The sequence below is a fragment of the Leucoraja erinacea genome, chromosome 3 (genome assembly GCF_028641065.1).
Source record: "Leucoraja erinacea ecotype New England chromosome 3, Leri_hhj_1, whole genome shotgun sequence".
In the NCBI taxonomy this organism is placed as follows: domain Eukaryota; kingdom Metazoa; phylum Chordata; class Chondrichthyes; order Rajiformes; family Rajidae; genus Leucoraja; species Leucoraja erinaceus.
In genome coordinates, this window is record NC_073379.1 from 76450487 (window position 1) to 76464871 (window position 14385).

At 39.4% G+C, this 14385-nt stretch overlaps 1 protein-coding gene across 11 annotated transcripts in view; it reads left to right on the forward strand.

Moving 5' to 3' along the window:
- LOC129695749 (transducin-like enhancer protein 1) overlaps window positions 1-14385 on the forward strand; it is a 129156-nt gene that overhangs the window by 35017 nt on the left and 79754 nt on the right. For 7 of the 11 annotated variants that reach the window (XM_055632999.1, XM_055632996.1, XM_055632997.1 and 4 more), the window contains one exon: window positions 12010-12214. The exons of 2 other annotated variants lie outside the window; for them this stretch is intronic. In XM_055632999.1, the coding sequence (XP_055488974.1) occupies window positions 12010-12214 (205 nt within the window). The remainder of the gene's footprint in view (window positions 1-12009; window positions 12215-14385) is intronic. 2 more of the 11 variants (XM_055632992.1, XM_055632995.1) reach the window with 1 other exon arrangement.

The following is a 14385-nucleotide window of genomic DNA, read 5'->3' on the forward strand; positions in this document are numbered from 1 at the left end:
ATACCTCACATAATTCAATATCCTTCTCCTTGGTGAATACCGAAGAAAAGAAATTGTTCAATATCTCCCCATCTCTTTTGGCTCTGCAGATAGCTGTCCACTCTGACTCTCTAATGGACCAATTTTATCCCTTGTTATCCTTTTGCTATTAATTTAGCTGTAGAAACCCTTTGGATTTACTTTCACCTTACTTGCCAAAGCAACCTCATATCTTCATTTAGCTTTTCTAATTTCTTTCTTAAGATTCTAGCAGGTTTCTTGCATTGGGGAAAGGTCCTGACTGGCTGAAAGCTAATGGAAGAAGGTATTCTGCACCAGGACAGAAAGAAACTGTGATGCAGGCTACAGGCAACTGGTGATCTTTGGACATCTTATGGGGAGAAGGCATGAGAATGGAATTAGGAGGCAGAGATCAGCCATGATTGAATGCCAGAGTAGAATTGATGGGCCGATTGGCCTAATTCTCTGCTATAACCTGTGAACATCAAACTAGTATTTAGCAAACGATCTAACATCGACAGTCCTCATCCTTCTTGTAATCCATCTAACATTTACTTTCAATACCGAAAATACTAGTTTTTAAAAAAAAAAATCTATTTTGCTAAGGGAAGTTTAAGAAAGAACTGCAGATGCTGGAAAAATCAAAGGGGGACAAAAATGCTGGAGAAACCCAGTGGGTGAGTGCAGCATCTATGGAGCAAAGGAATAGGTGACATTTCAGGTCAGAAGGGTCTCGACCCGAAACGTCACCTATCCTTCGCTCCATACATTTTGCAAAGGGAAATGAGTATTTCCCATTTATTCTAATTTGGGTCTTTTTTAAATACTTCAATCAAGTCGTGGCTCGATTATCACTCATCAGCCTCTTCTAGAGCAAGTGGCCCTAACCTAACCACTGTTTCCTTACAACAAATGTTCAGTCCTGGTAACATATTTGTAGATTGTCTCTATTTTCTCCAGTATATTTGCATATTTCCTGTGATCAGAACTGTGTGTAGCACGTGGGCTGAGGTTTCAGTTCTAGGATAATGGCCCTGCTTTATTATTGGCTAATAAAGGAAGGCATCTTTTCCTGGACATGCACTCCCAAGGTCACTCCATCCTCCATACATCTCGGTATCCTGCAAATTATTTATTCCTTTCCCTTGTTGCATCTGCACAAATATTTATTACACTTCATTAGTTTAAATTCATTTATTTGCCCAGTTAACCAGACCATCTACATTTAGTGGGGCACAGCGGTTTGCTGTCTTGCAGCATTAGAAACACGGGTTTGATCATGACTATAGGTGCTATCTGTACACAGTTTGTACGTTCAAGTCCGGAAAAGGGGAAGTACAACGGGATCTGGGGGTCCTTGTTCATCAGTCAATGAACGTAAGCATGCAGGTACAGCAGGCAGTGAAAAAAGTGAATGGCATGTTGCCCTTCATAACAAGAGGAGTTGAGTATAGGAGCAAAGAGGTCGTTCTGCAGTTGTATAGGGCCCTAGTGAGACTACACCTGGAGTATTGTGTGCAGTTTTGGTCCCCTAATTTGAGGAAGGACATTCTTGCTATTGAGGGGGTGCAGCGTAGGTTTACAAGATTAATTCCCAGGATGGTGGGACTGTCATATGCTGAGAGAATGGAGCGGCTGGGCTTGTACACTCTGGAGTTTAGAAAGATGAGAGGGGATCTCATTGAAACATATATGATTGTTAAGGGCTTGGACAAGCTAGAGGCAGGAAATGTGTTCCCGATGTTGGAGTCCAGAACCAGGGGCCACTGTTTAAGAATAAGGAGTAAGCCATTTAGAATGGAGATGAGGACAGACTTTTTCACACAGTTGTGAGTCTGTAGAATCCTCTGCCTCAGAGGGCGGTGGAGGCCGGTTCTCTGGATACTTTCAAGAGTGAGCTAGATGGGCCTCTTAAAGATAGCGGAGTCGGGGGATATGGGGAGAAGGCAGGAATGCGGTACTGATTGGGGATGATCAGCCATGATCACATTGAATGGTGGTGCTGGCTCGAAGGGCCGAATGGCCTACTCCTACATCTATTGTCTGTTATTCTCCCTGTGACTGAGTGGGTTTTCTCTGGGTGCTCCAGTTTCCTCCAACATTCCAAAAGTGTGTCTTTGTAGGCTAGTTGGTTTCTATAAATTGGCCCTAATTTATAGGATAGAACGTGTATGGATGATAGTTAGTCAAGTCACTTTTATTTATATAGCACATTTAAAAAACAACTCTCGCTGGCCAAAGTGCTTTACATTGGTATAAGAATAGTATAAAAAACAACAGTGGTTCATAGATTAAATACAAACATCACTACATACATATAGCCCTCACTCAGAGGATGTCAAGAAAGGCTTGGGAGTAGAGATGAGTTTTAAGTCTCGACTTAAAGTCGATGGAGGGGGCAGTCCAAATTGGAGGAACAGCACCTCATATTTCACTTTGGCAGCTTACACCCCAGCGGTATGAGCATTGACTTATCTAACTTCAAGTAACCCTTGGTTTCCCTCTCTCCCCCTTTCCAGTTCTCTGACCAGTCTTACCGTCTCTGACTACATTTTATCTCTGTTTGCTTTGATGATATCTTTTCCCAGCTAACAATGATCTATTCTATATTTTCCTTGATCTCCATTCCCTTTGTCCTGTTTTCACACCTTACATTTCTGTATCTGTGTATCTCCCTCTCCCTTGACATCAGTCTGACCTGAAACGTCTTGACCTGAAACGTCACCTTCTCTCCAGAGATGCTGCCTGCCCCGCTGAGTTATTCCAGCATTTTGTCTATCTTTGGTTTAAACCAGCGTCTAACATTCCTTTCTGCACTGAATTTTATTAATCCCTTTCCACCATTTTTGTTCTAGTCATCTGTCTTATCTTTCACATACCCATTGGCCGACTTCATAATTATCAGGTGTAGGGAACTTGATTTCATGCTCTGACACGTGCATCATTTTTGTGTGAATGGCATTGGTATGCATGGCATAAAATTGGGCTGACAAATCTTGGGACCTTTGCTCCATTATTAAACGTATAATGTGTCAACCCGTTTCCCAAGGGGAAGCAGACACAGAAGTCTATCTCTTCATACTAACAACAGCCGCAGTATGAATAAATGTTGACCCATTTTATGCCAGCTGCCTACAACACAAAGGGACATGATCTAGTGTAAAGGACAATGGGGGTCATGCACAAAATACTGACAATTAAACTAAGAAAAGTTGAAGCCTGTATTTTTTGATACGGCCAGTCTTTCCAGATTATCCTAGAATCAGTTCTTTCACGTTTCACTCCCTTAGAAATAGTTTTACTCATTTCTGTTGGCAGATTGTGTTTATTCATCAGTTGCTACCACCGATGTGTCAGACTGATTGGTAGACATTACAACGTGCTAATTGTTAGCAATGTGCATTTAAAATTGCATAAAGTTTAATGGGATTTAATTAGCAATATTTCATGTTATAATGTAAAATTAGGTGCTTTGGCCTGTGATTTGCTTGATCCTTGCCAGAGGTGCATTAGACAGATGCTGTACCTATCAACAGCTTTGGTCAAGTGTTTGCAGTTTGAAAATTCACTAGTGCATGAAATTTCCCATGCACAAGGAAAGCCTTTCCTCAACATTGTCTTGATTAGGAAATCATATTTGTTGCATCAGGATGGGTGTGAGATTTATAATTGAAAGTGTGTCTGGTGTTGGAGCAGTACATTTTTGGGTAGGGAAAGAATGGGATGATAATGATTACAAACAAAAGTGTGATATTCACGTCCCTATCTTGAGAGCTGTAGGTGGGTGTAGAGCTCGCTAACCAAATCACTAGAAAGGGACCTGCCCATGTACTGCATCCTCGCTTGCTTGTGTCATGGGGAAGTTGGGTTGACTGGCTCTGCCATTCATACTGGAGCAAACTTCCACTTGTATTGGCATAAAGTGCTGGAGTAACTCAGTGGCTCAGGCTGCATCTCTGGAAAATATTGATGGGTGATGTTTCTGCTGCGCACCCTTCAGTCCTGACGTAAAACATCACGTATTCATGTAGAGATAAATTTTCTAGAGATGCTGCCTCGTCTGCTGAGTTACCCCAACATTGTTTTTTTTTGCAAACCAACATCAGCAGTTCCTTTGTCACTCTTTTTCAATTTGTGCTTTAGAATAGTCCTAGCATATGTAGTTCATCATTGGTTAGCACTGTCCCCATCTGGGTCCTTCCAGTGGTAGCGCAAATGGCAAATGTTCAGTAGTAATAATTGAGAACCACAATTTGTATTTCAATTTTACTTTTGATGCAAGTTGAATTTTGCAATGCACTCGATAATGCACTGTCTAGGCACTTAGATTACTTTATTTTCATATACACTAGGGTGCAATGGAATCCCTTGTTCGTATGATGTTTATAAAGTAAACAGCCCAAGTAGTTCTGCTATCATGTGACTTTTCTAAACACAAATTGGATATAATGTGGTTTATGAACCAGGGATCATGTTTGTGCTGCGAGCAGAATTGGTTATAATGTGAATTTGATCAAGAACTAGAGATCCACTCAAAAGTTACTGTTTGAAATTTACGTAGGATGGGGGGGTGCTGTCAGGGTAGGGGGAAAAGTATTTTTCCAAGTAACCTCCCCTCAGACCTGGTGTTCAGTTTCATTTGCAGATGGCCATTAAAATTGGCACTCAATTGCTTCTATTAACACTTGTGCAATAATAGTCTATTAAAGAATGTGCGGACTTCAACATTTTTAGCTTGTACAAAAATAAACAGTTATTAAAAAATACCTTTTAATTTTTTGAACATGCATAACCAATCTACATCCTTCGCCCTAAAGACTATGTGTAAAGGGCACCCATGCCATGGAGTTAAACATACTCGCCATATCTATCTGGTGGTCTACTAACACGGCCCGAATGCGTGCGGACCAAACCCTCTCCTCCCTCTGCTGGAAGATTGGGCGGAGAGCCCGGAAGCGAGAATGGCGCGGGAGAGGCTTGTGATGACCGAAAGGGGAAATATGCAGGAGGGGAGGCCCGTGGTTAGTCACAACTGCGGGACGTGGAGGGGTGTAAGGCATGCGGGGACGGGTAGAAGACATGGCAACAGGCGGCTGGAACTAGAGTGGTGGAGCATAGGGTTCGGCTGGTGGTGGACGAGGTTCCCGCACAACAAGCAGGTGTTGTCGACTTCTCCGGTATACCGCTCCCTCACAGTCCACAAGGTAGGATCGTGGTTCATCAGCCAGGCCGACAACAATACCCAGATGGGAATGTCCCATGGAAGTTTGTAGACGAACGACCGGGCCCGGCAGTAGAGGCTTTAGTGGTTTGCTGGTTCTGTCGTATAATCGTTTCTGGATGTCATGCTTCTCCTGGATACGTTTCTGGACAGTGGCAGGCTTCAGCACCTGCGGGACCAGCTGTTGTTGTGCGATCGGTACTGGGGGTCTTGTCGATCTGGACATCAGTCGCTGGGCTGGCAGAGGTTGTTGCAGAAGGGGCTGCCTCTACTGATGAGGGGGTGAGGCTGTTGCAGGTGGGGCAGGAGGCTGTACGGCCCCGTATGTACTTGGCCATCCCCGGCCAGTAGAACAGGCTCATCGCGCATCCCACATCTGATACCGTGTAAACAGGAGTCATACACACCATGTGATCCAAAGTCATCTTTAATCAGCATAGAGACTTTAACAGCATAGAGGATGGTTAGTTGTCAGAACACCCTAACTGCTACTCAAACTGAGCAGTGCCGGAAGTCAGTGTTAGTATGAATGTTACAGTGGGGTGAGGTTAGTGATGCTAACTTATATATGATTGGTTGACATGCATAACCAATCTACACTTTGAAAAATATGAATCGTATACAGTACAAAACAATATACCTGTAATGCTTTCAGAATTATAAGAGATGTATTGCACAACTTTTCATAATTTTTGGTCACACACGTGACTCTGAATGTGCCTGATATGTTCTGTATTTTCCCCGCAAAGGGAACTGACTTCAGGCCGTGTATCCTTTCAAGTGTCCTCAGCATCTACAATGTTTTGGAAATATTGCCTCCATTGTTTTTAAACACCTGTCAGTATAGGCCTAATTCATTCAAGTGTCCCATACAGATTAATCAGCCACAAAACAGGATTGTGGAGTCAGACAGCATGAAAAATCCCCTTGGCCTGCTGAGTCTACACTGACTATCAAGCACCAAAGCACATGGTTGGCGGCACTTTGGGCAGCAGTAGAGTTGCTGCCTTACAGCGTCATAGACCCGGGTTTGATCCTGACTACGTGTGCTGTCTGTATGTTTTGCATGTTCTCCCCTAGATGCCGTGGGTTTTCTCTGGGTCATCAGGTTTTGCTCCCACACTCCAAAGACGTACAGGTTTGTAGGTTAATTGGCTTTGGTAAAAAAATGTCCCTAGTGTGTAGGTTAGTGTTAGTGTACTGGGATCACTGGTCAGCACAAACTCGGTTGGCCAAAAGGCCTGTTTCTGCGCTGTATCTCTAAACTAAACACAAATCCTATTTTATTCTCATTCCTCTCAACCCCCACAGATTCTACCACTTGCGTGCTCATGTGGCAAATTATCATGTCAATTAATTTACCAATTCTCAGATGAGATTTTGTTCCATCTGTTTTAACACTAACACTGTTTCAAATTGATTTTGACACTAGTGAAAGTTTTTCCACATTTTCAGTGTTGAACTTCTTCATATGGACATGCAAAATGTTGGTTACATGAAGAATTTGTTGAAAATGCTCAGGTAGCATCTGTGAAGAAAGAAACAGCTAACATTTTGGATCAAATCCCTTTTCAGCTATATAGATCTGAAAAGTTAACTAATTTCTCTGTCCACTGATGCTACCTGATTGGCCGATTTGTTTCGGGTTCCCATTATTTGCCTCGCAACAAGATTCTGAGGAAGTCTGCTAATGTATTATAGTTTTGATTTTTCTTCAGCATGTCAAATGAACAGCAATTTTTTTTTTTTCTTAATTTGTCCATCTTTCTGGCTGATGAGTGTGGATAGGCTTGGCATTCAAATGACTGAGTGCTGCATCCCAACTGATTTGGATCCTGCTGGCCACCACCATCTGCTGGTGTAGCATTGCTTTGTTTTTTTTCATTTTTCTTCCCTGCCCCCCCCCCCCCCCCCCCCCCCCCCCCCCCATCGAATCAATATGATTCTGCTAGCTCAGTGGTGCAGGCCCAATTGCATGATAATTTAAATTTAATCCTTTTATGCTCCTCTGGCTGCTGTCCTTGGCCTTGAACAAAATTAGTACTGATATAGGAAACTTGGGTGATTCTGTACTGGTTGTTGGGTTAGTCTTTTGGTCCAAATTGATTGTTTTTTTAATTCTGTGTGTGTGTGTGTGTGTGGATGCAATGCGAAAGACTGCTTGGTACAGATAATTCCTGGTCCTGATCAACATTCATTGGTGGGACATGTCAAACTAATGTCCCTGGTTTGATGCCATTTTCCGATACAAACGCAGTATATCAGACTTATTTCATTAAATTTTGTAGTTTGCATGCCAGTATTTGAGTTTACAAGGCTTATGTCACAAACCCCAAACAACCATGTCAGTAATGCAAAATGCTGGAATGTATTTTTATGATGTCTGGGGATTTTTTTTTTAAAGAAACTTATTTCGTCGTGCTGTCTTTAAGGAAAAAAGTTTTCTGAATTATTCTGATTATCTGCACTATAAGGCCGTATCCTGAATTCTGAACCACGTGCCTTATCAAATGATGTGTAAAAGAAGTTACAAAATTCCAGGTCTAGCCGCACTTTGAGTTGGGATTGGAAGACAAATTGTTGGTGCATACAAAAGTTGTTTCTGCAATCTAAATATGATAAATATTTGGAATTTTATAAAAACATCTTTAGTCAAATGGTCTTATTTTGGCCCTTTGACAGATGGTTTAAATAAATACTTGCCAGCTATATTTAATTTGAATTTGTATATGTGATTATTTTCTTCCACATCCAGCGAAACCCTAATGCTGGTTTGCAGAATTAATTACATTATGATCTAGAGTTCAAATGAGGAGACTACCTGGCAAATATTCTGTTTCTGGAGTTCTAGTGATGAAGGATTTTATATTCACATTTTGACTGCATTTATGAAGTGTTGTTAATTGCGATCAGTTTTTTGCCAGTATATGCATCACTGATTTCTTGCAAAGAAATTGGATGCAACATTTAAGGAGTGAGCAGTGGTAATTATTGGGAAAGGACAAACATATTACTTGTGTTGCAGTGAACATGGTTCTAATGGCAAGATTCCAGCTTTTAATTAAGTGCTAATAAGCATTCTTAAAGTAGATATCAGGATGAGCTTAGATTTTTTATTTCCTTGTTTGCAGCCCATCATTTAAAATGCTCAACCAAGTAGATTGCCAAATGTACTGCATTAACCTTTGAAGAAAACTTGTACTGTAAGATAGTGTAAGCAGTTGCATTATTAATATAGTATGTCATAATAAAAATCACTGTTTTCAAAATACAGAGTATATGGTATTTAAAGTGAAGACAGCAGGTATATTAAAATAGTGCTGATTTTTGCAGCTTCATTGTTCAAGGCTACTACAAGGCTTGGTTAATGAAACTTGAATATTTGTTGATATTTTTTAATGATATTAATTGATTTCTTAATTGCCATGGGTCTATTGTATGAAAATAACTAATTGTTTAACTCTTTGAATAATTGCACTTTTAATTTACTAAAGCAAATTTTCCATTTGATTTGGGTCATGTTCTTTACGTAAGAGAATTTTCTTTTTTAAACCTTTTGAACTAGTTCTGGAAACGTCTCAAAAGCTTGAAAACGCACAATTTCTGGCATTAATTCATTTATCTCGAGGGCATGGCTGCTTTGTGCTCGGGTGTTTTATTCATTTCACATGTTTAATCGATATTGTTTTATTATTAATGTTTTATGTGCCATTCCTAACTCACTATCATGTTGTCACTTGTGGGCGGAGCACCGAAGCAAATTCCTTGTATGTGAATACCTGGCCAATAAACTTATTCATTCAATATTTTAAAAACATATCACAAGAGATTGTGATAGATCTATTTGTGCTAAATATAATTCAGTACATTAGTACTTCATGTAAGAAGGAACTGCAGATGCTGGTTTAAACCGAAGATAGGCAAAAAACTGGAGTAACTGCCCCGCTGAGTTACTCCAGCTTTTTGTGTCTTATCATTAGTACCGTGCCAGCTATGCTGAAATAGGAGACATTGTGAAGGAAAAAGGCGGCACAATCAAATGGAAATTCCAGGCAAATCTACTTGCACGCTCTCAATGCCAATTTTCATTTTCACATTTCATTTCTCAACTTGTATTTCCTCTAATTTACAATTCTTTCCCCCCCCCCCCCCCCCCCATCCTCAAATATTTAGACATGTAGAGATATGGAATGCACTGAGTGTTTTTATCAACAGTTGAGGCAGCAAGTCTGTTAACTTGATCAGGTGTAGTTAAAAGTTCAGCCTCCATATGTGGAAAACCAAAATGTGTAATAAAATAAATGGATTGCATTTTAACTTAAGAACTCTTCTATGCTTGGTACTGTAAACCTGGTCTTGCATGTTGATCTTACTGATTTGTTCCATTTTATTTAGAGGGAGTTGGTAGAGATTTTGTTTTCTTTGCTACTCCTATCTGGTAATCACTTCTGTGAGAAATGTGCCTGAGTTGTTAATATCATAGGAGGGTGAAAGCTGACCCCAGATTCTTGTGCTATCAAGTCTTGCTTGGGGCAAAACCTGGGGTTGTGGAAACAATGCATGGCTTTCTAATATTAATTTGCTAATCAGCTAATTCTGCAACATGTTGGCTCACAATCTGTTTGGTTATGATGCTGTTTATTTTCCTCTTCATCCTACAGTGATCATACAGGATGTTGGAAATGACAAACTTACTGGTATTTTTGGAGGTTAAGTGGAATAAGTTGAACTGTAGAAAAAATGTACATTATACTGTTCTGATAATGTAATTTTATATCTGTATAGATAATGATTGAAGCCATTATGACTGTTAAATCTTGTATGTAAAATTCAATTATCTTCATTCATTAAATAAATTGAGCAAGTCCTCAGAAATAACTGTTTCTTGTATCAAATCTGAATTAACTTTGATTGTTGATGGCTATTCAATGTATGCATGTAGTCATTAGTCTTCCCAGTCTCAAAGCTGTTTGTATCAAAACAGGCATGCTCTTTCAAATCAAAGCTGGATCCTAACAATAAATAGTGCACTATGTAGATTCTTTTGGTGATAAACTTTACTTTGCAAGTGACAAAAGTGAATAGTTTTATCAGACATATTTTAACAAAATCAGTATTTACACTTGCTGCACTCTGGACTATGGTTGCATAAATTAAATTATATGGCAGCTAACCTGTGGTAAAACAGAACAATGCAGCACAGGAAGAAGTGCATCAGCCCATAATGTAAATATGATTGAAGCATTTGTTGCTAACTTTGATTAGGTCATTTCAATACAAATCTATTCCCACAAACACGGGAACAATTGATAAGGTGACCATGTTTCTGTAACAAAGTGGGTGGAACGTGTGGCACGGAAAAAAAAATATTTTGGGGAGATCTACCAATTTTATGGACAGAGCTTGTTTAGTCCCACCTTTATGACAGGACCTCGGTCGGAGAGCTGCTGGTGTGTGGGCCTTTAGGTGGGATAGCAGAAACATTTCACTTAGTGATGGTTACACCAAGTGGCTGGCTTGATATTGTAGCAGTTAACCATAGCAGATAAAGTACTTCCTCAGAGTGCTTAGGCTAGAGCAAGGTGGGTGATGGATCCGATGGCATCTGCTTTCCCTGTTGCTGTCTCCAACCCTACACTGCCACTCCAGCCACAAGCCTGCTGTCATGTCTGTCCTGTGGACTTTCACTGCGAACCTGAGCTGGATCTACAAGGTTGAGGATGTCCCCACCAAATGTAGAAACGTTGTCATCCCAGTCAACTTTTCGTCCTATCTTCAGTATTTTCTGAGCAGATACGAGAATATTTTCACAACTGTTTTATAACCTTATTGTGATTCTTCACTTTCCCCTATAATGTTGGTAAGTCTGATTGCAATCCTACTCGTTATCAGCAGTGATAAACATGCCACTATTGATTTGTCAATAAAAAGAAAACAAACTGGCCTAACTAGTATTAAGGAAAGAATATTGCCTTTCATTACGTAGTCTGGCCATGCATGATTTGAGACCAACAGATGAGGTTGACTATTAAAGCCAATGACCTGGTAAGCCTATCTGTTAGGAGATAATCGGGGAAAGGCAGTGACCATATGCAAAGAATAGAAGTCTACTTGTGTTCTCCCTTCATTCCCACCCTTTTACGATCCAACCCACTAACTCCATCTCCTCTATGCTACATTGGATATCACGCTTGGTCTAATACTCGCTTTGTTCCACCATCTGCCTTCTACTTCTGTAGCTGGAACTCTTCATTCACAGCTTGTCATTTCCAACTCCACTCCCACCTATCTTACCAAAACCTTCTTTCTTCTGCTTCACCATTCTCTCTTTTCACTTCTCCCTCTGTAGTTAGGATTCTGCTCGTGAGAATCACTGCGGGGAAGAGTATTTGAGACTGCGATTTGGTGGACAATTGTGGGCTTACAGAACGCAGATTCTAAACGAAGTTGGATAACCGAGAATAGTTTAGTCTTTTGGCCATATAAATGATGAAATTTGGACGACATTGGGACCGTTTAAATAAAACAAATAATTAAAAAGGCTTGTAAAGATTTTGCATCTAACATGCAATGACTTCTAGGAGAAGATGAGTAGATCACATTTTGCTACAATTACTTCTGATTAATGTGCATATTCATTTGAAACTAAGGAGATAAATCTGGGTTTTTCTACTTGCTGTCATGCTTTTTCTGTTCTACATTTATTGGGGATTTCTGTCTAGAATAACTACATTTTTCTTTTCTTTTTATTTTATTGGTGAACTCATGGTGATTGTTATTATGGACAGCAACAGCAGCTTCAGGCTCAGCATCTCTCTCATGGTCACGGACCTCCAGTGCCTCTCACCCCTCATCCTTCAGGACTCCAGCCTCCATCAATCCCCTCACTTGGTAGCAGTGCAGGTCTTCTGGCTTTATCGAGTGCTTTGGGTGGACAATCCCACCTTTCTATGAAAGATGATAAGAAACATCATGAATTGGACCACCACAGAGGTGAGAAGCAAGGCAGACTTGATTGAAAATGCTTTGTGAATTTCAGTTCTGTCACTGTAAAATTTTGTTTGTACAATTTTCAAACTTAATACAAAGTGATGCAAAAAAATGTAATTAAGCAATTGCCCAAACAATCAATTTAAATTTTGGCTTGGTAAAACTGAGCCTATTATTTTCCTAAGAAGTTTTATATAGTTTTGTGATATATAATGACCCAAATTATAAATGTATCTGCTTTGTTGGCTGTCAACTATAATGGGCAGAATAACTTTTTAATAAGAGTATTGTACCCATTGAAAAAAACATTGGATATGAAACCCATTACTAGATGGGAACTTGAGGGGCAAGATCATGATGTTTGGGCCATACTCTAAACTGGTGTTTTAATGTAATGAGTGCCAACCCACTTTAATGCAGCTATTGTAATTACATGGTCCAAAAGGATTGCATTCCGCAACATTGATGGCAATTAATTTGTGATGTTTACAATCTGTAGACTGCTCAGGTTCGAGTTGCTGGTTGCTACCAAGCATTTGTGAACATGTTTTAAGTGCTAAATAGCTAGACAGAAGCCCAAGTATACATGCAAATTAGACACCATAGCAAATCAAGTTTTACAGAATGGAAATGTGCCAACCCCCCACCACACCATTACAATGTAGCTGCTCCATTAAAAATCGTTCCACCTGGAGCAGGGCATGTGTTGAGAAATAATGTAATAGCAATTAATGGCGTATGATTTAAATAGGGTTGTTTGCTTAAATGCCATAGTAATTGTCCTCGAGTCTGATTAATATATAGCTATGAAATTAGTAAATCTTCAACTAGTTCATTTTTTTGCCTACCTTCTTCCTGCAACATTTGTTATTTGTTCACTAACCTATCCCAATGAGAACTGGTGGTTGTACCATCTTCATTTCTAATTTTATGATTGAATTAAGGAATCAATTGCCCTGATACCTACATAGATGACAATTTATCTTTCTTCCCCTACTTTTGGCATTCCTTTTTGCATTCAGAATTATGAATTGCAAAATGTAAAACTGGTGAGACGGAGGCATTTCTGTCTTAAACAATCCTTTCATTTTTTTTGACGTAATTTCAGGTGACTTAATCCAAATATCTTGTTAGCTAATGCATAGAACCTTTGCCTTAAATAATAGGCTTTAGATTGGTTGAGTTGAATGCGAATGTCTGTTGACGCTCATTTGCATCAATGGTCCTACCCTGCTGCATTGATCACAGTTCCTGAAGATGACAAGTATAATTCTTGCCAACAGCGGCAAAATAATGTGACATACTTTCTATTCATACGATTTTTGTTATTTAATAAATATGATTTATGTGCACATTCTAGCTGCAGATGGTGGTTACTATTCTAATCTATCTTCTCTTTGCCTCTTGTGTGAGAGCTGTTCCTCAAAACCCATACAGAATTAGCTCCTTTTATATTTGTCCCAACTGGTCTTTTGCTGCCAGACTGCCTTGCTTCTCTTCAGCTACAAGATGTACAAATGTAATTAACATGATTCATAAACATATATTACTGTGAATATGATAAATTCATAGTGCATCCTTTTCATCACAAATCTATGCAAACTTTCCAGAACCTATTAACTATATTTTAAAAAGTGAACTTGGCAATGCGAAGTGCAATATAATGTCTGTATTCTAAGGAAGCTTTAATGGTTACATAACCAATGTGATTTAAAAAAAATTGGATTTAATCGGTTATCTAAAATAATGCACAATGGCTTTGTCAATTGTAATCATATTTGTTGTGCCATGTCATTAGGTTTTTAAAACTAATTGGCTGTAGTCTTAATAATTAAAATTAATAGATAATCACAATGATCATCTGATTTGTATGGTAGTTCTGATTTTAATGGATATTATGAAAAGCAAGCACAATTTTTTGGTTTTCTTAAGTGTTCAATGCCATTTATAAGGATTTATTTTTAAATTTAAATGTTTTGAACAAATCACAACCATGCAAATTAGATCAGTTTTCCTACCACATGGATCCAAAGTAGTCGAGACAAAGTAAGTGGGCCACATGTGTTTTGCCGAAGTTATTCAAGGTTTGTGCATGATCCAAGTGTCTGATAACAATGTCTAAAACTTGTAGACCATACATCATTCCTGCAGAATGTTTGGCCCTTTTAAACTGA